The following is a 25,528-nucleotide window of genomic DNA, read 5'->3' as shown; positions in this document are numbered from 1 at the left end:
CACACTAAGTAGATGGTCAGAGAAGTAAAAAGCAGCCTAAAATTGATGACTTAAGAGATGTAAAATAGCACTTATAATTAGTAAGACAATATTTAAAGAAAGTAGAAACTGGAAAAAGGTAAGAGGTAGGATTCTTGGTCTGGGTTTTGTTTTTGTATAAGCCCTGTGGTGTTATTTAACTAAGTTTCTGTGTTGATGATTTTGATTGAACCTTTTAAATCAAACAGTATTTACTAAGTACTCTTCAAGGCAGACTATGGGCTAGGTCACATTTTCAACCATATTCTTGTCTAGAGAAGTTAGAAAGCTCAATTCTCTGTTTTAAGAAGGGCCATATACTACCATATGACCAAAAATAATATACAGAAAATATACAGAATAAATGTACAGAAAAATATAAATATACAGAAAAGTTTGCTGAACATTTCAAATCCTAAATCCAAAGGCTATAATCCATGAATATCAAGTGTTTTCCTCTCCTCTCATATTCCATCTTAATGTGAATGGCCAATGCACTTGACAAAATCAAAATGCACTGAGGCTGACAGAGCAAAAAAGATCTATATTCTTAGAGGCATAGGCTGCATGACTCTAATTCCCTGTTATCTGGGTTCCTTTTTAAAATCCTATTTATTTAAGCCACAATATGATTGAGTTTTCTATTCTTTTTAGCCAAAAGCACACACTGCTGTGATAAGTATGTAACTGCTGGGAAACAAGGATGGAGCAACAGTTCCTCCCTCACACATATATACTAAACTAAATGTATCCAATAAAAAACTGTAATGCACCAAACAGGATGCACTACAGTCAAAATGGAGTATACTGCAATAACTCACATGGGGATCTCCAAGTGGCTGGCTGTGATACACTCTGAAGAACACTGTGAATTTAACAAAAATGTCCATTCATACTAAAGAAATAGCACACATGCCAGGCACCATAGCTCATGTCTGTAATCCTAGCTACTCAAGAGGCTGAGAGCTGAGAATCGTGGTTCAAAGCCAGGCCAGGCAGGAAAGTCCATCAGACTCTTATCTCCAATTAACCACCAGAAAGCTAGAAATGGTGCTGTGACTCAAAGTGGTAGAGCACTAGCCTTGAGCAAAAGAGCTCAGGAACAGCATCCAGGCCCTGAGTTCAAGCCCCATAACTGACAAAAAAACAACAACAACAACAACACCACCTCAGGCCAAGTTCAAGCCCCAGGACTGGCACAAAAACAAACAAACAAAAAAAACAAGGAAGAAAGAAAGTGTGTGTGTGTGTGTGTGTGTGTGTGTGTGTGTGACAGAGAGAGAGAGAGAGAGAGAGAGAGAGAGAAAGGAAGAAAGAGAGGAAGAAAGAGGAAGGGAGGAAGAAAGGGAAGGAGGGTGTGAAGGAGGGAAAGAAAGAGAGAGCACAACTGAGAAAATAAAAAGCAGTTTCAAGAAAAATAAGGACTTCTGAGTTGACAATGGATTGCCATCAGAATTTATATGAACACTTAGATGAAGATAAATGATAAAGTAGAAGTATAGGCAAAAGACACAAAAAAGTACTTCGCAAAAGAAATCTAAGCTCACACTTGTAACCCTAGCACTGGGGAGACAGAAGTAGTAATATCAGAAGTTTGTGGCCAGATGGGGATACATAGTGAGCCTGCCAATTCCCTGTCTCAAAATGGGAAAAGAAATCTAAAAAGCAAATAAACATGAAAAATGTTCAACCTTATTAGTAATCATGGAAATGTAATTATAAAAATCATGAAATCACAATAAAATTCACACTTACCAGATTGGCAAAGATTTCTTTTTATTCTGACAATAAAGTGTTGATCAAAATGAAGAATCAGATTGCTTACACATGGCTATTAACCAGCATAAATTTTAAATATATAAGTACTATCAAAGTACACTTGAAGACTTTTATACCCGGGACCCCTACAGCATTTAAGTTCAACATGTGTAGCAGAGTAAATATAACGAGAAATATTCACATCAGGGTTGCTTTTAATAGGAAAAAAAAACAAACCTCAGATGCCTGTTGACAGAAACAAACTGTAGTCTTCATACATGTAAAAGTATAAAATCACAGTAAAGAATAACATGCACCTACATATAACAAGACAGGTAAGTTCAAAACAAAGCTATACTGCACAATGTAAGGAACAACTCAGTCAGACAATTCAACAGAAAATCCTCTTTTTAAATGAAAGATAAATGATATGAAAGATAATTTCATATCAGAGCCCACCTTTCCAGCAAGTATGAGGTCAATAACACACACACACACACACACACACACATATCAAATGGGCAAAAATATATTACTCCTATATATATTATTCCTATCAGTGTTCAGAGAAATGCTATTTCAATTGGGAAACCATTTCTATCAAATCATTTTTTTTTTTGGGTCCGGTGGTGAGGCCTGAACTCTGGGCCTGGGCACTGTCCCTCAGCTCTTCAGCTCAAGGCTAGTGCTCTACCACTTGAGCCACAGCGCCACTTCCGGCTTTTTTCTTTTTGCTTATGTGGTGCTGAGGAATCGAACCCAGGGCCTCCTACATGCAAGGCAAGTGCTCTACCACTGAGCCACATTCCCAGCCCCAATCATTAAAATTTTAGAAGCCTGATAATGTTTAAAAAAGGAAGAAAGAGAGGAAGGGAGAGAAGGGAGGAAGGGAGGGAAGAAAAATGGGAGGGAGAGAGAGAGGAAGGGAAAGGAGGAAGAGAGGGAGGAAGAAAATAAAGGAAGAATTATTTCATGTTCCCAAGTTTTGACTATTTAACAATATTAGAGAAAAGGAAAGCTACTTGTAAAGAACACTTGAATCTTTAAAAGTTAACATAATAGCCAGATGCTTGTGGCTCATGCCTACAATCCTAACTACTTGTGAGGCAGAGATCCAGAAGATCATGCTTTTAGGCCAGCCAGGACAAAACATTCTCCAGACCCCATCTCAACCAATAGCTGGGTGCAGTGGTATCTATCTGGCATGCTAGCAACACAGGAGGCTGGGATCAGGAGGACTGTTGGTTCCAGGTTAGCCCCAGGCAAAAAAATTTACAGGACGCTTATCTTAATGAAACAATCTGAGCATGGTGGTGTTCCTGTCATCTTAGCTACAGCAAGAAGCACAAACAGGAGAATATCAGCCCAGCTCAGACTGTGCAAAATGTGAGACCACAGCACAAAGGGACGTAGATGTGGCTCAAGGGGTAGAGTGCCTGCCTAGCAAGAGGGAAGTCCCAAGTTCAAACCCCAGTACAGCCAAAGAAACAAAAAGAGAGGAGGGAGAGATAGAGAGGGGAGGAAGGAAGAAATTAACATAAACTGTTCAGGTAGGAGAGAATAGTAATCTTACTACCTCAAACTTTTGTACTATAATAAAACTTGATCATCATACAAGTTTTTCCATTTGTATTTCTTTTAAACCCAAAAATCAATTTATCTAAAGAGATTTATATTATTCAGCTGGTGGAAGTGATATTTATCAACTGTCTATGTTCTTTTTTTGTTTGTTTGTTTTTTTGTGTGCTAGTCCTGGTACTTCAACTCAGGGCCTGGGCACTGTCCCTGAGCTTCTTTAAGCCCATAGCTAGTGCTCTGCCACTTGAGTCACAGTGCCACTTCAGCTTTTTTGGTGCTTATGGAGATAAGAGTTTCGAGGACTTTCCTTCCCAGGAGATCTTTTTTTTTTTTCCTTTGCGAGTCACAGGACCTGAACTCTGGGCCTGGGCGCTGTCCCTCAGCTCTTCAGCTCAAGGCTAGTGCTCTACCACTTGAGCCACAGTGTCACTTCCGGCCTTTTCTGCTTATGTGGTACTGAGGAATCGAACCCAGGACCTCATGCATGCAAGTCAAGCACTCTTCCACTGAGCCACCTTACAAGTTCCCCCCCCACCTCAAGTAGATCTTTAGATCTCAGCTTCATGAGCAGCTGGGATTACAGACAGGTGTGAGCCACTGGGTGCCCAGCTGTCTATATGGTTTCAAGTAAATTATCAGTTTAGGAGATACCTCCTAACAGGGAAACTTCAGAGAAGATTGCAGTATGAGCCTTGAAAGAACCAAGAACTCCTGGGCTTCAGGAATAATGAAAATGACCCAATTTTAAATCTCTCTGCTTATCTTTAAAAAAAAAAAAAAAAAGCCCAACAACACCATTAATCCAGTAAAGAAAACAAATGAAACCATGTATGACCCACCTTAGCTGTATTACAGAAGGAAAGGATACTGCAACCTTCAAACTACCTGTCACAGAAAAGCTGACCAAATCCAGCTGAGCTTCCCATAGCAAGTCTTAGGGTATGAAAGACAAGAAGGGAGGGTTATGAGACATTGGAAATGGGTGGAAGAGCCCAGATGACATAGAGCAAAACACAATCATTCCCAGAAAGCGTCCAACAACAAAAGCCTGAATGCATCATGCAAGAAGAGGGTCATCCTTTGTAAAGCACAGCTTCCAGGGCAACCTTGTCAGAGAGAAGAGTAGGTACCTTGGAAAATGGCATTGAAGAAAGAAAAATCAAAGAGATCACAGAAAAGGAAGAGAAACAAGACATACCATGCCACCCTTCTCCAGACAGAAGCTATGTAAGAAATCGCACAGAGGAGGGTGCTATTCTCCTGAATAGAGAACGAACTGGCACATTTAAAAAAAAAAAAAAAAAAGCAGACCACACACACAGAAAATGTGTATCAGCAGTACAGCATATGAAATTTCCCCCTCAAATACAAACAAGCAAATAAAACACCAACAAAGCCGAAGAAAAGGAAAATAAGATAACACTTCAAACTGAGTTTAAAAGCAACTACTTAGGGTATGAGGGGAAAAGCATCATAAAGCAGATATATAAAAACAAAGAACAGAAATGAGCCAACATACAAAGTGGAAGAAATGAAGCCAGAACTGACTGAACTCAGAAGAGGAACAAAAGTACAGAGATAGGTTCCAAATAGGTGGGGAAAGAAGGCAGCTCTCACAATGAAGCACAGGGAAGAGAAAAGAAGTGACCAACAAAGGAATGGGCATGTGCCTGCCACAATTTACAGACTGGTAAACTATAAACAACCAGTATGTGCAGGCAGGTAGCACTTTGAAAGAAAAATTAACCAAGACCTATTGATTTCATCTTCCAAGGTGAAAAGGTATAATCAAGAAAGAAAAGAACATGTTTTGGTTCAGATGAACTTAGTTTAGAACTCGAGCTCTACTACTTACTAAAGCTGTGCTAATCAATTATTTTTCCACTGTAAACCTTGTTGTTTTAATCTGTAATTGGATGGATGGATGGATGGATGGTTGGATGGGCAGAAAAAAAAGATAAGTAATCAGGTAGGCACACCTAGGATAGACAAACATATGCACACACAAATAAAAACTGTGTATGTCTGACCCTGGGTTCTTCCTCAAAATACAGCATCAGAAAAAGACTTGATAGAGGTAATTTAATTGGAAGTCAAAGACCAATAAAGGCAAAACCAAAAAGGGGCATGAAACAATAGGACTGACATGGTCAGTGCTGTGGGATCTGGAGGGAAATCTTGCCAAGACTCTCTGAGGAATGATTAGAATGCTCTTCCTTCTAAGACAGAAGAAGCCAGTGGAGCTATCCTAAAGAACGTCGAAGGGAGGTACATTAACTTCCCTGCACTCCCATGCTGCACCTGTATCTCCAGCTGGGTGGGCACTGAAGAAGCCTTGGAGCAGAAAGGAGCAGACATACCAGTGAGCATGCTTGAGATGAGACACTATCATGGGAAAGTGAATAAAAGGAGTTTGAATGCTTAAGAAAAAAACTAACAAAATACAACGTGAATTCTCTTTGACTTTGGTTACTTCAAGATGCTTCACTACATACTAGTTACAGTGTGGAATTTGTCTGGAACTCAAGGCATATACTGAAATGATTCCTGATGCTTCCATGCCTGCTGAATTATGCAAAACAATCATCACCCAGCAAGAGCAAGGCAAGTGATTCAGACCTTCACAGGTCTGAATCATTCAAGGAAAGTAATATCCTGGTTGGTTGTCCATTTTTCTTGCCCAAATGGCTATTACACATTGCCCCTAACCTCTGTGGGTCAGGTCAGCCTGAATGCCACTCTAGCCTACTATAATGACATTCCTTTGCTCCAGATGGTAAGTGCCACCATCTTGCCTCTGTCAATCAGAATGGATTTTATGGATACTAGAGAACCCAATTCCAGTCAAACATCTCCTAGCAACTCCAGCCCATGTCCTCTCACCAACATGTTTTGTTCTTTTTTTTTTTAACCTTTCTGAATGCAGTATTTCCTTTAGACCCTCTTAAGGAACATGATCAGGCAGTGCACTCCTCTGTCTCAATAATACATCCTCTCTTTTCTGAGACATCTGACTTTAACACTTTGCTAAAGAAGTTCTGCGTAACTACCTAATTTACTGCAGGTCATTCTCCGGTCCAAGCTTTAAGAAATGATCCCAGCAATCTCAGGACCAGGTTACTAGGATGTCTAATTTTGAGTTATTAATAGCCCTTCTATGTTAATAAAATCTATTTAAAGCTGATACATTCTCTACTATCCAGCTATATTCCCTCTCCCTTGCTCTACGCAATGCCTTCCAGATCCACTTTGTCCCATGTTCCTCCTATTCTTCCTAGTGGTACTTATTTGCCAGGCACTGGAATATTTCCTTTCAAACCATTTTCTTTCAAAACAACACCATTTCCCCTGATTAAACAATGCCAAGATTGTCTAGTTATTATTCTGGAGGCAACAGGGAATGGGCAGATGGGATGGCAACAGGGGATGGGCAGATCTTAAAGAGGACAAACAGCATCTACTTCAAAAGGAACTCTGCATGGTCTCTAAGCAGGAGGGCTGTTTTTATCTATCCAGGTGTTGATCCTGCCTTCCACAGCATTCAGGAAAAAAATTCAGGTTCATCTACCCAGGTGTTCTCTTCTGAGATCTCAGGTTCTTTCTACTCTTCCATATTGGGGCCCTGACTCAGACCCTGAATATCTGTCAAACGTGTACAGGAAGGTAGGCAATGGTTCACATCTAGAATTCTATCTACTCAGGAGGCTGAGGTCTTAGGATCATCGTTCAGTGTCAGCACAGGCAGATAAGTCTGAGAATCTTAACTCCAATTAACTAGCAATAGGTTGTAACTAATGGTGTGGCTCAAGTGGCAGAGTATCAGTCATGAGTGAAAAACAAACCATGAATGAAAAAGACAGCCATGTGAAAAAATGAAAGAGAACATAAGGCCTTGAGTTCAAGCCATAGAAAACACACACACACACACACACACACACGTACATACACAGTGTTTAGGAGGCAGAATCACTGTGAGTGACAGATAATAGAGAACATTTGTTGCTGTTGATGATGATGATCATCATCATGGGGCTTGAACTCAGGGCATGGGCACTGTCCCTGAGCTCTTCTGCTCAAGGTTAATGCTCTACCACTAGAGCCAGAGCCACTTCCAGTTTTCTAATGGCTAATTGGAGATAAGAAACTCAGGATTTTCCTGCTTGGGCTGGCTTTTAACCATGATCCTCAGATCTCAGCCTCCTGAGTAGCTAGGATTACAGGCGTAAGCCACCAGCACCCAGCTATAATAGGGAACTTCATAGGACTTTGCCTTCCATAAAGGCATGGAAGACGGTTAAAAGTCTGTAACTCTTGCCTCTGCTTCTGGAGATGAAGACAAAAAGAAAAGGGCAGGTAATGAGAAAGAAAACTTGGACATGAGGGGACAAATAACAAACTGGAATTCTAAGCACAAAGCTGAAACCCATGAGGACAAACATGGATTCCATGTCTGTCCATCTCTAGGCCTCTGACTTATGTAATGCCTGTGACCTCAAGAAAAGCTGATGGAGGTAGTCTGGGGAGCTGGGGGAGCTGCAGCCTGGTTACTACTCCATGCCAACAACAGGATACAGCAACAATGTGTGGGGGCCATCACCAACCATTAAACAAAGTAAAAGAAACACAGCTGCTGCTTCATTTCTGCCCTCCAATCTCACTCAAAATTTTTCTGTGGTCAGTGCTCACCCCAACTCCAGAAGGGAGCTCTGGGAATCATCATTTCAGTTCAGTTCAGTTCAGCTGATACAGTACAAACTCATCTCCTCAGCTCTGATATCCTTATAATTAAATCCTGGACCTGGGCTTTTGTTTGTTGGTTTCAAGATAGGGTCTCGCTGTTTTATGGCCATAAACATTGAGGATCTTTCCAAATGTTGCTTGTATATGTCTTCTTTTCACAATATGCAATAGTAACTGGCTAACGGTTGTTTCTAAGGTCCATCAACTAAGAGCCCTTACAATCACCACCTTCCCCCTAGAGCTACAACATAAACCCAATTCTTTACCTTCCATCCAGTACTAGTCCTAGCTTGCAGAAGATGAGTCTTAGTAACCAGGCACCAAATGTCAGGGGTTATCAGTACATACTGCCACCTACAATGGGGTCCTTGCAACAGGTTCATCAGTGAATAATCCCATTCTCATATTCCATCCAGGGATATGCTTTCTAGAGCCATTTCAGACCCTATCCATCTTCACCTGGACTCATGTGTGAGTGGTTTATTTAAGAGGTAATCCCAGTGCTCAAAGAGGAGGAATGGAAAGTGAAACAGGGAATAAGAAAAAAACAATTCAAGGACATATTATCAACGCAATCTCATCTGGACTTTTTTAAAGAACATATGGAAGGCCTCTCAGAATTTTCCACTGCAAAATCAATACAGAAATTGTATATCATCATCTCCCACATCCTATCAGCTTAGGGCTACCTCACTGCAACATTAATACACTTGTGTTTCTGGAATGTAGGTTTGTGCTTTCTGAGTCAGCCTCCATAACCAGGGTCCTAAGACTCAGAGCAGGAGTCAAAGTCCTGGCATGGAAAACAGAAAGTATACAGCACATATGCCTGAGGATAAATGCCATCAACATGAAGTGAGGTGATACTGACTCAGAACTGTTTGTCATAACTACAGCCGGATTCCAGTGAGGCAGAAAAGTGGGAGATTGCGTACCACAGGTGTCAGGTACAATACCCATCACACAGGTATGACACTTCTGCCTCTGAAATGTTGGGCAGAAACCTCACTCAAAAAGCTCAATACATGGTAGTTATTATCATTAGGTTAGACACTGGACTAACCCTGTGATAATGGCAATGATGAGAGAGAAAGAAATGGAGATATTTCACAATTACAATTGACACAACAGGGACAGTAATTGGGTGAACGGGAAGAAAACTAGAGTACTAGTAAAATAGATAATGGTCACAAAACAAAACATAGAAAGCTGGTGGAAGAAGACTTGTTTAGCTTGAAAGACTAAGGTCCCTGTAGACTATCCAAATGTTTTGTATTGATTGCACTATTGGATATAATTGGTGCAGAGCACAAGAAAGCAATCTAAGCTGAAAATAGAGACTTGGGTAATAGCTCAAGCATGATAATACCTTGATTCCCCAGGAAGAAGGTCTAAGTAGGAAAAGTGGGTCTACAGATTATCAATATTATAGAGAAAAGCAAAGGGACATCAGCCAATGGAAGGGGATGGGGCAGCCAGTGAGAGAGGAGAACCAGGGAGAAGAGCAGAGACTGCTACTAGGCAAAGGGGTATTCATCAGTACCAACACTGCTACTAGACAAAGTGACATTAGTTGATGCCAACACTTAGCACCAGTTGCTCTAAAGTGATGTCTGCTCTGAACTGAGACATTCCACTAGAGTAGGAAAAGGCAGTAGTCTCTTTAGTAAGTAACTGAACAGGTCTGATGCAGTGACTGAGACGGAAGCCTAATGTTACTGTACATTGAGGAGTGAATGGGAGATAAAGCAGCAGAAAACCACTGGAATAAACTGTTCCTTCAAAATCTGGTGAAAAGGGGAGTGGTGTCCAATAACTAGAAGGCCACAAATGATTTTTCTGTTTGTACTGCAAGACTCAAATGTATTTATGTAAAAGGGTAAAATGGAATGATGTCTGAGGAAGATGTTTTAAATATTTGTAGAACACAATCTGACTCAATCAGCTTTATTTAATATGTTCGCATTTGCTTTTAATATACCTATCAGAAAGTGTAGATTCAGCATCTCATTTCCTGGGATAAACCTACTAAGATTATAAAATAGCTTTTCTTGTAAAACCTTGCTCTTTCTTATTCAACATTACAAAACATAAGCTTCTTGGGCTAATTTAGTTCCAGTCAAAAGGTGACAATTGTATTCAGTGAGAAAAAAAAAATCTTTTTCAGCTATTTGAGGTTTGGTGAGAACCATTTTGGGGGGTGAGGGGGAGGAAGAATTATAAGGCAATTTATTAGATCCACAGTTAGGAGGTGCCCAGTGCAGTACAGTATTGACAGCTCATGCATAATACTGAATCCCAAAATTTTAACTGGTCTACAAGGCCCAATTAGCCAATTCTAGCAAATAAATGCATGAGAGCTGGAAAACTGCTAGCACATAAAGTTCCTTTTAACTGCCAGGTGGTAAGCTATTCTGAAGCTATTTAGATTTGTGGTTGGGCCTCAAACCATGCCTCTGGACAGCATTCTGCGGGTGGCAGAACAAAGTTATATTTAATATCTGTGTACTTTTAAAACAATGCTGCCCACTTTTCTCCTATTGCTGGGGTCGCTTGCCTTGGAGACTCACTGTACTTTTTGTGTATAAAACAGTGGTGTTTATTTAGTCAAGTGATTCTGGAATTACATGACGGAGCCAATATGAAAACAGAGTCAGTAACAAAACAAATGCTTATAAAGTGGTAATAAACAGCCTTTTTTTCCAATACATGTACCAAATTAATTTAATTTAGAACTGAACTAAAAATATAAAACACTTCAAAAAGAAGTAACAGAACATTAAGCTTCCTAAGAATTTTGGCATGACCCAGAGAACATGTTTCAGGGACTGACCTTGTGGAAAACAGAAGCATGTCAATGGCTGTGTCTGAAAACCTTTTCCTGTAAGTTGTTCTTCAACATTCTAGAAGCTTTCACTGTGCAGCATGTAAGTTTTGAGTCAACTCTCTGTTTTTTCTGTAACTAGGAAATTTTTTTATCAAAGATCAGAATAACAAGTTTTTTTAGACAATGAAGCTTTTCTCCCTGAATAAGAAATTGCTTTAACAATTCATTAAAAAAAATCTATGGGGGGGGAGGGTGGATGGGATGGGAAGGGGAAACAAAGGAGGAGGCTACAATGCTTGATAAGAAATGTACTCATTATCTTGCCCATGTAATTGTAACCCCTCTGTACAGTATTTTCACAATAAAAAAAAAAATCTATGCCCTAAAAGCATTTTTATCTCCTAAGCACTTGTATCCTCTCCTTCCTCCCTCCTATTCTAAAACTCATATGGGGGCCAGACCTTGCTCATGTGTTCTAAATTCTACCTCCTCTCAGGGGTATTGACACTATCACCTATGCCCTCCCTGAAACTACAGTCCTCTTAGCTACATTCCTCTCTTCAATCCCCCCTAAACAAGGTCTGCCAAAAATTATCTTCATTTGTATTCACTTCTCAACCCATTTCAATCCAGCTTCTTCCACCAAAATATTCTTGATAAAACAACTTGCTGTTGAACAGAATTCCCCCACCCCTACCCCGACTCCCAGCATCTTCTCTTCTGGGCTTCCACAACTTTCCTAGGTTTTCTCTATCCTTTTCTCCTGGCTCTTCTCCCTCTATATCCTTTCTCAGCAATTCCTTTTCTAACCCTTCCTTACATTTTGGAGTGTTCAGGGCTCAGTTCTAAGTCCTCTTCCTCTCTATTCTAAAATCTCTCCTGAGCTGATCTTTCTTATTACTTTGGCACAGTGTCATTTAAATGACCATGACACCAGGATTCTTACATGCAGCCTGGACCTCTTTCTAAGTTCCTGACTCATATCCCACTGCTGACCACAAAACACAGTTACAAAGACGTGACCAGCAGACAGATTGCTGCAGTTTCAAAACCAAATTTTTCTACTTACTTCCTGGATAACCCTGGGAAATTTGATAACCAATCTAAGACTCAAGTTTCCCCATCTGCAAAGCTGGAACAAGAACATCAGTACTTACTTCACAGGGTTACTATGTGGCATAAATGAGTTGATTATATAACACGTAACAAGGCTTCATCATCTATAATTACTATTACCATTCAGATCCATTAGAGTATGTCAAAGGCCTCTCAAACTTGCTTTGATCTGTTAAACTGGTCCCATCTTTTCATGTATTTACCCTAGTTTACCACCTGGAAAGTCTAAGATACCCCAAGGACACTACCTTTCAAATAATCACTTTCCTCTGAGTGAATATGAGATGCTATTTCTTGTAATAAAGGGATTCTGTACATGGGAAGTACCAAATCAGCTGGTCTTATAATAGAAAAATCATCCAAGTAGGCCTAACCTAATAAAAAAGCCCCTTTAAATCTGGACCTATATACCAGAGGGGATCCAGAAGTCACAAGTTAAAGTGCTGGAATTAACTGACATACTTTCACTGACTTTAAGTGGAGGGGCCATCAGAGAAAGAATATTGGGCTCTAGACAGTGACTCCTAGTTAACAGTAAAGAAACTGGGGGGGCTGCGAAGGTGGCTCAGTGGTAGAGTGCTTGCTTTGCATGCATGAGGACCTGGGTTCGACTCCTCAGCACCACATAAGCAGAAAAAGCCGGAAGTGATGCTATGGCTCAAGTGGTAGAGCGCTACTAGCCTTGAGCTGAAAGGCTGAGGGACAGGCCCAGGCCCAGAGTTCAGGACCACAACCAACCAAAAAAAAAAAAAAGAAAGAAAGAAAAGAAAAGAAACTGGAACCTCAGGATGACAATCACAGAAACTAAATTCTTTCAACAAGCATGATCTTGGAAGTGGATTTTTAGTAGTTAGCTTGGATAAATCCTTGCTGCCAGTCTTGTGAAACCCTGAAGAAAGAGCCCAGCCAGGTCCTAATGGCTTCTAAACAATCCAAGTATGAGCTCGGTAAAAGGGAGCTACTATAAGCCACCCTTTGTAATTTCTTTTGCAGCAATAAAAAATTAATAACCTATCTCAACAAGAAACATCTTCAAACATACTCGTTCTAGCCAGTATCATGTTCTGTTTAATACACTATCATGTTCTGTTCATTCTGTCTCTTAAACACTTCTCAAACATATTCACAGTTCTTGATCTCAATTATCACCTAATCCAAATCATTATACTCCATCCAAATTTCTGCAAGAGTCTCTAGCTGGGGTTCTTTCATCCATCCTCCTCACAGCAATGGGAATCCCCAAGCAAAACTAATCTCATCATTTCTCAATGGAAAATCTTTCAATGGCTTCACAATGGATACAAGGCCTGACACTTTATTATAACCTAGTAAACCTTCCATTAAATGTCCCTACCTACCTTTCCACAGCCATATCCTGAGGCTTACCTGCTGGGATATGATGCTCAAGTCAGAGGCCTTTCCTCCAGTTACCTAGTGTGCCAAATCACTTCTTACTTTGAGACCACCTGTACTGCATCCTTTGACAGAAATCCTGTCCCCCCATCTTTCACCCCACTAATAGCCAGGGCCTCTGCTTAAACATTACTGCTTCACAGAAGCCTTCCCTCATCCAGCACAGTATCAGGTCACACAATTAGACTCTGTCACAGAACCCTATACTTCTTCGGCATTTACCACAATCACAATCATATAGTTCCATGATTATGCATGTAAGGTCAATGATTATTCTCAATGATGACAGCCATGTCTAATTTGTTCCATATTAAAACCAGCATCTAGGGCAATGGGTAATCAATACCCTCAATGGAAAAATACAACTGTGGCTGTTTCACACAATGGCAAAATTAGGTCAAAGTTATGGGTTTCATTTGTGTGTGGCCCCATTAGATTTGTTCCATTCCAGCCCTACTTACTATGTTTCCTTACGAACAAATGGCATAAAAGAAAAATATGATCTTGCTCTATGGTCATGGAAGTAGACTAGGGCAAAGATACTGCTTAAATTCTGTTCACACATTCCTAACGCAGCAAAATATTTAGATACGAAGTTCAACATTCTCCTTATTACACATTTTAAATACTTTTTTCCTTAAAAAGCATATTATCTTGCCTGAGATTGTCGATGTGGTTAGAAAACACAGTGCTTCAATTGACTGAATTTTCCAGTTAAGGATGAGATATTCCACTTATTTAGCAAACAGTCTGGTACAATGACAGCCCTGTGCATGAGCGCCACCTTTTTGCCTCTAAAATTTTTAAGAATCTTATTGATTTATCATTTTGTATGTTTTTTTCAAAAATCAAAAGTGTTACTAATTACAGACTTCACCTTTGTTTCCCCTTTAGGATAAATATAAAAATAGTGGGGGGAAAAGTATATGAACAAAGACTTTACTTAAGAAGCAAAATACAGAGAGAAAAATCAAATATTCTCTGTATTACTTATGGAATTTATGCATGGATTTAAATATACTTAAACATTTACTTAAGTCCTTTTGGGAACTAACAAAATATGTAAGGTAAATTATTAGATTAATAATTTAGCATAAGTAAAGGAAGAAGAGAAATAAGAATAAAAATAGACACACAAATGGCACCAGAAGGAAACCCCAGAGGCAGGCCCAGTCACAATGTCAAATGGCCTAGGCCTGGGTCTTTCATGCTACCAACTTAATCAGAAACTCTGGCCCAGAAAAACACCCAGAGCATTCCTATACAAAAAAACAGAAGAAGCTGGGAAGGTGGCTCAGTGGTAGAGTGCTTGCCTTGCATGCATAAGGCCCTGAGTTCGATTCCTCAGCACCACATAAGCAGAAAAAGCTGGAAGTGGTGCTGTGGCTCAAGTGGTAGAGCACTAGCCTTGAGCTGAAGTGCTGAGGGACAACATCCAGGCCCAGAGTTCAAGCCCCACGACCCACAAAAACAAAACAACAACAACAAAAAAAAAAAAACAGAAGAGTTGGTCAGTTAGGCTTGGTTTTAAGATCAGAAAAAAAATGTTTCCCTTGGAGAGTACTAAGGAAGAGAGAATAACACTGTACTTCTACAAGGAAAAATATCTGTTAACATTTTTCTACTAAAATAATTGTTTAAATAATTGTTTCATGTCTTGTTATCACAGGACCTCATGCCGGGGGAGAGGGGCATTTCCTAGTTAATCCAGTCTTAAGCAAGATAGCTAGCTTCCTATTGCTCCTACAAGATTAATTTTTTTTTGGGGGGGGGGGTCAGTTACAGGGCTTGAACTCTGGGCCTACATGCTGTCCTTGAGCTCTTCAGCTCAAGGCAAGTGCTCTACCACTTGAGCCACAGAGCCACTTCTGGTTTTCTGGTGGTTTATTGGTGACTTTCCTACCCTGGCTGGCTTTGAACCTCGAGCTTCAGATCTCAGCCTCCGAAGTAACTAGGATTACAGGCCTAAGCTACTGGCACCCAGCCTACAAGATTAATATTAATAACACAAATCTGTTTTCTTACAGTTCTGGATCTCATAAGTCTGAAGCTAACATCAAGGTGATGGCAGAGCTGCATTTCTTCACAGGAAAATCAGTTACCCAGTTTCCAGAGGCTACTCATATCCATGGGCAATGATTTCACTCTTATCTTCTGATTCTTTGTGACCTGTGTTTCTATCTCTCTCTCTGCTTCTCACATCACGTTCTCTGTCTTCTTCTTACCTGTGGGGTTACACTGGGTTCATCTATATTAGCCTAAGATAATCTCCCTACTTCAGGATACTCAATCATCACATCTGCAAAGTCTCTTAGCCATGTAACATGTAACATATTCACAGGGTTCCAGAGAATATATAAGATATGGGCATCTTTTGAAAGGAGAGGAGAAAGGGCTCATTATTCAGCCTTCCACACAAGACTTGTCACTTATTTTATGGCTACCTAAAATGTAAGGATAGCATATCAGAAAAATGTATACACTATTAAGAGCCATAGTGGAAAGCTTAAAAGTTTTTTTAAATAAAAGAGCTAATGAGAGACTTCTTTTAGTACCAAATTCACTTTCTATATTCCAAATGACATGATATTAAAATATTATTTACGCAGCTTTTGTCAAGAACACACTGAGTACATAAAAAGAAGCACACCTACACAAAAGCTTGAGTGTGAAATAAAATAACTGCAATACAAAGTACTGTACTAAAACTCAAGAACTTTATCACCCAATTCTCCTCTTAGTCATAGGAAGAAATTCCTAATGAATGCTTAGAAAAGGGAAAAAATGAGATAGGTCACTCAAATTTTAGGGATATATGAAGTTCAGATAACTAGTTTGATTTCGGGGAGAACAGCTACACCTGAACCAAGAGGGACACTGCTAGAAACAAACACAATGAGAGTAAGATTCTATTTTAGGCCCTGTTCATGCTCCCTGACAAACAAGATAAAGGTAGGAGTGATCGATTACATCTTTGAGGTGCACAAAAATCTGTAAATCATTAAATGAACTCAAAGGCAAAACTGTGACAACTCCTCTCCTCCCACTACATTTGGGGATTGACATCTCTCAACAGTATCTTTAATTGTAAAATTCAACCAACTCATGATGTTCCTTAGAGAAGCTTTCACCAAGTATCAGCTTCACATTCACAGGGAAAATTCAACCATGCCCAGCAAACCACTCCATCAAACCAATCCCATCTCCTGCATGATTTGATTTCAAGATAGTTCCTTGAAATAAAGGTTACTGTTGGGTCTGATACCACATTAGATCTATGCAATGCAAATACAAAATATTTTTCTATCACCCTGGACATGAAGACTGTGAAGCCATTCTCTTGGTCCAAAACAGTTTATTTTCTCAAACTTTGGAACCTATGATTGAATGTTCCTTTTCTGATGCTAAAGAATCAAGTTAGGGTAGTGTAAATACTTACTCCTCTTTTAACCTTCCCAGTGTGTCTAAAAAAATGAAAAAGGTCTTGAGTTTAACCTATCTTTTCAAAGTAAATAATGTACATATTATTAAATATAGGATAAGTACATACTGGTTCATGTTTAGTATACAAAGAAGAGCTGCAGTATACTTACAGATAACAAAGATTGTCACTGAAATCGTTGAATTTTTCTTACTATAGGCAACAGTTGTATGCTTAAGGAACTAATTACAAATTAAATCATTATGAAGCCATACTCAAAAAGCAACAGATGGGCTGGGAAGGTGGCTCAGTGGTAGAGAGCTTGCCTTGCATGCATGAGGTCCTGGGTTCAATTCCTCAGCACTACATAAGCAAAAAAGAAAAAAGCCGGAAGTGGTGCTGGGGCTCAAGTGGTAGCGTGCTAGCCTTGAGCTGAAGTGCTGAGGGACAGCCCAGAGTTCAGGCCCCATGACCAGACCACCCCCCCCACCACCACCAAAAAAAAAGCAACAGACAACTGCTGTTTTTCAGTAGGATTCTATATGAATCTTTTTGTGAAGCGACATGATCTTTACAAGTAAATCACCACTCCTGACATCTGACTATCCCTTAGAAATTCTAATAAGTACTTTGGATAGCACTTAGTCCAACACCTTTGCTTCACAGATGAGAAATCTTGAGCTAAATGACTTATTCCAAGTAACACACCAGGATGGAGACCTGGCTCAAGTGGCAGAATACTAGTTAAGTGAGTGAGTTAAAGCTGAGTTCAAATCCCAGTACACAAATAAAAATAAAATGATGTATGCATGTGTGTGTGTCACACTGAAAATTAGCAGCAGAATCTGAACAACCCCTAAAAATTGTTAAATCTTACTTTAAAAACCCTAAACAAGAATTCCAGTAACCAAACAAGTTAAATAAAGTTGGCAAAAAGCAGTCAAGAACATATCTGGGAAACTAGACTATACAGAAGAACACACACACACACACACACACACACACACACACACACACACACACACACACACACACACAGAAAATACAACCACTTAAATGAATACTGATGCAAAAATCTCAAGAGAATCCTAGCAAACTGAAACCAGCAACATATAAAAAGATTGCATACCACAATAATAGAGAAATTATACCAGGAATGCAAGGTTAATGTAACATCCAAAAAGTAATCTATGTAATAAACCACATTTCAAAGAAAAAAAAAACTTGCATTATCCCAAAAGATAAAGAAAAGGCATCTGATCCACTAACAGTCTTTTATGATTTAAAAGAAACATCCAAATAGTAAAAACACAAAAATAAAAACTTTCTCAACCAAGAACATTTACAAAAAAACCCAAGCTAACCTTAGGCTTTGTGGTAGAAGACTAATGTTTCTCCTTTAACATCAGGAACAAGGGAAGGATGTCTGTTCTTGCTGATTCTATTGAATACCATGCTTAATGTTCCGGCCAGGGCAATTAAATAAGAAAATAAAATAAAAGGCATTGAGAATGGAAAGGAAGAACTAAAACTACTATTCACAGATAACATGATCTTATAAATAAAAAAATTCCAAGGCATCCACTAAAGTATTATTAAAACTAGTAAACTAGGTTAGAAAAGTTGCAGGACACAATGGGTCTCTAGATACTTGAAATGAGCAATCCAAAAATTAAAGTATAAAAATAATTCCTTTTACAATATTAGAAAAAGAATAATATAAAAATAAAGTTAGCAAAAGAAATACAAACATACTCTGAAAACTACAAAATATTGTTGAAAAATGAAAATTAATCTTAATAAATGGAAAGACATCCTATGATCAAGGCTCAAAAGAATTAACATTTCTGAAACAGCAATGCTCAAAACTGACCTATAAATTCAACTCAATCCCTTTTAGAACTTTGCCCAGCTAGCTTCTTTACAGAAATTAATAAGCGGACCCCAAATCCATAGGGAAAATCATGACTTTGGATCAGTCATGATTAAACATAGAACAAGGAAAAAAAATAACACAGGCACATTGAATTTTATCAAAATTAAAGACTTCTTTGCTTCACAGATCTCCATCAAAAAAGAAAAAAGGAAAGTAAGAGGAAGGAAAAATGAAAGGACAACTCACTTTATGGAAGAAAATAATTGTGACCCTTTATCTGAATAAAGTATTCACATATTAAGAATAAATAGTCTCAATAGACAAATCAGCCAATTGAAAAATGGGCAAAAAACAGGCATAAGCATTTTGCCAAAGACACAAATGGCCAAAAAGTGCTTGAAAAGACGTTCAAAATAATTAAGAAAATTTGCATCAAAACCATAATGAAAAAACTTTACCTCTTCTAGGATGGTAGAAGCAGTGAGACAATAACAGGTGTTAGCTTTAGCTATACTTGCAGAAAAACACTGCCACAATATATTAGTGGTGGAAATGAAAAACACTTTGGGTGTTTCTTACAGAATAGAACATAGATTCCATGTAACACAACAATTTTACTGTTGGTAAATTCCCAAGACGTAGGTATACACAAAAAATGTCCACAAATGTACTTAACAATATTATTTAAATAACTAAAAGGCATAAATACCCAATGTCAATCAACTGAAGAAGGGATGGACAAAATATGGTATATCTATTACATTGTAATACGATTCATTAACCACAAAAAGAGGAAGTATTGACATAAGTTACAATGTGGATAAATCTTAAAAACAATGTTTAGTGAAAGAAGCCAGTCACTAAAGACCACAATTACATAATGATGTTATAATGAGATACTATTATACCTAATACATAAAAATAGAAAATAGATCAGTGATTGGTTGCCTATAGCTAGGGTTAAGTAGTGAGAATGTAACTAACTAATGTTAGTGGGCATGTAGTTTCTTTTTAGAGCAATGGAACTATTCTAAAATTAGATTGTAGTGATGACTATCTATCTCTGTAATGATGCTAAAATTTGTGGATTTGTACAGTGCTTTATGTGGCACACAATTCACATCTCAATAAAGCTCTTCAAGAAAAAACATATTGTGGCTTTCACCTTAGTATCTCTTAGATTACTAGTTCTGGGAGAAACAAGTTATTATGTCATAAGGACATTTGAATAGCCGTATGCAAAGATGTATATGACAAAGAACTAAAGAATCCTGCCAAAAGTATATGAGTACACTATTTTGGAAGGGGAACTTCCAGCCCTGGGAAGTCTTCAGTAACCACAGTCCTGGCCATTGTCTTGATTGGAATCTCATGAATAGCCCAGCGACATAACCAACACTAAATTCGTGACCCACAGAAATTTTGTTACTTTAAGTTATTTGTGCTCAGTAATTTGTTATGCACAACAGATAGTCTTCCTCCACTGTCCTTAAGTGTTAGGCTCGCTCTCCTAATGACAGAAAAATCTAAGGATGTATCTTTCTAGTGGTTCCTTCTCTTCTGAGTTTAGCTGACCCCCATCCATATATTTACTGTAGCTAATGTCATGTTGGTAGAGCACAGTCCAATCATCTAGCTTTAGCTGAATGAACCAAAAGTAGATACCTGACCAAAAATAAGTCAATCAAGTCCCCTGAGACTTTTCTAATTGAAACTGAAAAGGGGACAGTGTCTTTTCAGTACCTGAAGCCGTAAGATGTAAAACTTGGGAGCTGCCAGCAGCATAATCTTTCCTATGCAGGAAAAGGTGTACAGCAATGCAGAAGAATTAAGCCATCATATACACAGACTCAGATACACAGTACAGATGAGAAGTCTCATTCTAATGATTCCTTGTGCAGCCATTCTTCCAGTGGAGGGCCTGTCTATATTTTGTAATCCCAGCCATCAAAAGAGCATCATTGAATAAATAAGTGAATGAGATAACCCAATAATCCCTCCATTGATACTCCCCTTTTCTCATTGTTCAATTTTCTCATTTTTCAGTTATAGTTGATCATTTAAAAATTAAAAGACAAAATCTCTCTTGTGCTAGCTTTAGACTTTATAGATCTATTACAATACTTATAATATATGCTAATCACTAGTTTTTATGGCTCCTTCTACTGCCAGAGCATTTTCTTAGTCATTTTTGGTAACATCAATTCTAATCTAGAAAACAGAAAGTACTCAAAAAGTTATGCTTAACTGATCTTCTTGATACCATAATATACATTCTCCAGCTTTCACTGTACAACATCAATTTATCAAGTACCTAACATCTGCAAGGCAGGAGACTACAATAATTGATCAGATCTGTTTCTACATTTTCATTCTGGGTGAATTCACTCATCAACTATCAGATTACCTACCATATGCCAGAGCTACAAACCAGAAAAAGTACTTGATAGGACTCAAGGTCTTTACTGTCTAGCTCGGACAAGTGAATGATTTTTTCGTAGTATTTGTGTAATTGTTCCTGAGGAGGCTAGAAAACAACAAGGATTACAAAGAGTTTACACTCAGCTTGAAAAGGTAGGACATATACAGAAAAGACAATATAACAAAGTGTGTGACACAATCACCAAACAAGTGTTTTCTGTTCCAAGTTACACTAAACTAATATATATATACACACAACACACACCATTACCATATAATACTGTTTGGAATAATTTCTTTTTTTTTTTTTGGGTGGGGGGTCCATTCGTGGGGCCTGAACTCTGGGCCTGGGCGCTGTCCCTCAGCTCTTCAGCTCAAGGCTAGCACTCTACCACTTGAGCCACAGCGCCACTTCTGGCTTTTTTCTTTTTGCTTATGTGGTGCTGAGGAATCGAACCCAGGGCCTCATGCATTCAAGGCAAGCGCTCTACCACTGAGCCACCTTCCCAGCCCTGTTTGGAATAATTTCTAGATTTACATTTAACCAGCAACCCCCAGTTACTACTATGGACAAAGTAACGTGCTTAGCATTTTTCCAACAACGTCTCATTCAATTTTCATATTTTGCTGATAAAAGTAAGTCTGCAAGAGTGAAGTAAGTTGCCCAAGTCTATACAGCTATAAGTGTCTTCCAATTCATGTCCAGGCAAGCCATGCTATTTGGTTTATATAACTGAAGCAATTTCAGATCCTTACATTGGCTTTTATTGCTTTTTTTTTTTTTATTTTGCTCCTTCCATGGCATGCAATCACATTCTGCACATCTCTTATCACCAACTACCAACTTGATATGATCTTATGCTTGTCCACATGTCAAGAAGGGACCACATCAGATCAAATTACTATAGTGCCTATTATAGCATCATGTGCTGAGAAGAGCTCACACAGTTGGCTGAAGATGAGCAGTTCTCTCAGTTTATATTTTAACAGTACTTTTGACCACTACATCCGGGCAGTTGTTCAAGTGTTTGGCAATAAATCGAAATGACTCTTCATTTTCTTTGACAGCTAACAATAATAAATGATAAAAAATCTTATCTATCAGAAAAATTTCTAAAATGCAAACTTGAAGGTGATGATTCACAGTTCATAGGGAAGAGGAAATAAAGCAGTACTCACTGATTTCTATAGAGCTAGCATTATATTTAAAACCCAGGAACTGAGCAGTTGGTTGGCTACTACGAGTGTGTTGCTTCCTGGTCACTGTTGCATCATAGTCAATGACTGAGGAGTATCTGACTTCAAGTAGTTTTTGCAGTATTGTACGATTCTACATATACCAAGGAGTGAATCATTATGTAAGATAAGGGGGAAAAAAACTTTACAAAATCTTTACACCTACTCTCATGGAAATCAGCTATTAATACTGGAATCATGGATACTAAAATTAATAGCTTAAAAAAACACATCAATTGAGCTGGGTGCCAGTGGCTCACACCTGTAATACTAGCTACTCAGGAGGCTGAGAATCACAGTTCAAAGCCAGCTCTGTCAGTAAAAGCCCAGGAGATTCTTATCTCCAATTACCAACAACAAAAATGCTAAGTGGAGGTGTTGCTCAAGTGGTACAGCACTAGCCTTGAGTGCAACATCTCAGGGACAGAACCCAGCCCTGAGTTCAAGCCCCAAGACATACACACACACACACACACACATCAATTAAACTGAGAGAAAACTTAAACCAATGGAACCTATACAAAATATACTAGGAACTCAAAAATATTATAGAGTGGTCCAAGGACATTACAGATTCAAAATGATAAAAAAAAAAAAAAAGAAGAATGATGTCTTAAAAATGAATGCTGAATTTGGCATCTCATAAAAGTCACTAGGAATGCTAATAAATAATCTCATTAGAAATTACAAAACTAAAGGAACTGTAGAACAGAGCTAACCATACAATCGATTCAGAGACAAGGTAAGGTGAACTAGGTGTACAGCTGAAACCGGCTATTTAAGCTCTATGTCTACATAATAAAGAAGACTATTTCAATAGGCCAAAACCAGGGTGTCAAAAAAAAAAAAATCAATCCAAAGTGTACTGATGGGTCTGGATAAGCACGTACGTATCCGAACGACGCAGACTTACACAATGAAAAAAGTAATTTAGCCAGTACGAGGCTTAGAGCAACTCTGGGGATCTCAAACAGGAGAACGGGAAGCGCTAAAGCCTGCTAGCTAGTGAGTGAGTCCCCTTCACCTACAGCTTCAAACAGGTAGAGCCTGCACTCTCAAGAGACCTCTGCAAGAAATCCAAGGGCAAGTATAGGATTTCATGATAACTGCAGAGGAAAACGCTCAGTCCCAGAGCACTCCGAAGACCAGCCTCGTGAAACGCCCCACTTAGCTGTCACAGGATCGCGGCCCCGTGCGTAAGGGTTCCCGAGCCCCCGCCTGGACCCGGGTAAGGACAGCAGGAAGGAAGGGAGGCGAGGCGAGGCTCGCCCCCAAATGAAGCGCCCTCGCCTCACCCCCAGGAAGGCGCACCTTTCACTCCAGACGGGGTGCCGTGACGGGCGCGTCACGCGCGCGGGCAGGGGCGCGAAGGCATCCTCCGCGACCAGTGCCGCCAGCGGCCGCCGCCGGGGCCCCGGCGCCACCCGCGGCAGGAAAACTTTGGGCTGCCTTCCCAGAACGCGCCCCGGTCGTCCCGGGACCCCCCGGGCTCCCGCCCCGTGCGCCAGGCCCCGCCCCGGGCCCGCCCCTCGGCACGGCAGCTCCGGCCCGCGCCCCCAGCCCGCGCGGGCCCCTCACGGACCCCCCCCTCCGGCGCGCCCCCGCGCCCAGTCCCTTCAGTGCCCGGCGGGGACGCTCACCGGTCCGCAGCTCGTGCTTGACCGTGAGGAGCCGCTCGCCGCCGTCGCTGCCGTCCCCGCTGCTGCCCGCGGCGCCACCGCCGCCGCCGCCGCCGCTGCCCTCCTCCTCCATCTTCTCCTTTTCTCCGATCCCGCGCGTCGCTCCGATGGAAACCCGCGAGACAGCGGAGGTCCGTCCCCTCACAGCCCCGGCTGCAGCCCCGGGAGCCGGGGCGCGCGTGGCAGCTCCACAACTCGGACGCCGAGACGAGTCTCTTTCCCGCTCTGTCCGCGCGGCTCCAGCCTCCGCCTCCTCCCCCTTCGGCGGGCACCGCTAGTACCGCGCAACCAAGCCGCCCCCTGCTCCGCCGCCGCCTCCTCCAGGCCGCTCCGCCCACAGCCAGCAAGGTAGGGGAGCCATTGGAGCCACCATCGTCTATTGGGCGCGAGACGCGCGCGTCTGCCAGCGCTGGCTTCTATTGGCCAATTCTCTCTGACGTTTCACGAGTCTCCCCGCCCCACTCCTCGAATTGTTGTTGCTTGGCGGGGAGGCAGCAATGGGAGGAGTGCGGCCGCTCGGATTGGTGAGACCTAAGATTGGGCTCCGCCCATTTCCATCAATGCGCAAGCGCAATCCAAGCCTTGCTTTCCCTGACCTCCCCGGGAGCGGTCACACCCCTTATTCCCCAGCTTCCATCTGTTAGTAAACAGTGTCTAGTAGTCAGGAGGCTCTCGGGGTCTATGATTGGCTACTGTTGAAAGAGGCGGGGAGGGATGATTGGAACGTTCGGTCCGCCAATCACCGCGGACAGAGGCGGGGCCTAGAGGAAAGCGCTTGTTACCCACGTGTTTGCACACAGCCTCGGAATCTCAGACAGTGGTACCTACAGACACACGTGCGTGACTGTCCGAAAAATGCCGTGGCCTAAAAAAGGTGTTATTTGCAGGAGTGATCCCAAAACAAGTTAAGTGGACTCTTAAACATTACAAAATTCACAGTCCTATCCCTCCCTCTTCATGGGGAATTTTGCACACACACAAAAATCATTTCTACTGTTGGGCACCAGGAGGATACAGAGATTAAGAAAATAGAACATTAATGACTAACTCCTGGAAACTTTTCGGTGGAACGTGAGAAACCGACAACCTGAGTAATATACACAGGAGAATTTTAAATGAAATAGTAGTACAGTAGAGAGCGTTAGAAACTGTCACGGATGACAGTAATTATTCTCAGAGGAGCTGGGGGATGGAGGGAGGAGGGAAGGGAGGAATGAGTTCAAAGAAGTATTTGAATAGGATTAGAAATGCCAGCATCAGAGAGATGGTAACTGAGCATAAACCTAGGGTAAAGAAGCCAAAAAGGGTGACAAAAGTAGATGGAAGTATGATGGGAGAGAAACAGTTGAACAAGTGAGGAAAGAGAATGGAGAACCTTAAAGACTAATGCTGAAGTACACATTTTCCTTAGTGCACATGGGATGGCTGTTCTGTTGGGAATTAGG

The 25,528-nt window shown here is 40.5% G+C and overlaps 1 protein-coding gene across 1 annotated transcript in view; it reads right to left on the bottom strand.

The window, feature by feature from the left end:
• Nucleotides 1-24,368, bottom strand: part of Rps6ka5 (ribosomal protein S6 kinase A5) — a 157,953-nt gene extending 133,585 nt beyond the window's left edge. Inside the window, exon 1 of the mRNA XM_042692700.1 lies at nucleotides 24,045-24,368. Coding sequence (XP_042548634.1) covers nucleotides 24,045-24,156 — 112 coding nt within the window. The 5' untranslated portion in view covers nucleotides 24,157-24,368. The remainder of the gene's footprint in view (nucleotides 1-24,044) is intronic.
• Between the last annotated feature and the right edge of the window lie 1,160 nt (nucleotides 24,369-25,528).

Source organism: Dipodomys spectabilis, unplaced genomic scaffold, assembly GCF_019054845.1.
Source record: "Dipodomys spectabilis isolate Male_0828 unplaced genomic scaffold, ASM1905484v1 ptg000157l, whole genome shotgun sequence".
NCBI classification, from domain to species: Eukaryota; Metazoa; Chordata; class Mammalia; order Rodentia; family Heteromyidae; genus Dipodomys; species Dipodomys spectabilis.
This window is presented reverse-complemented; position numbering and strand designations above follow the sequence as displayed.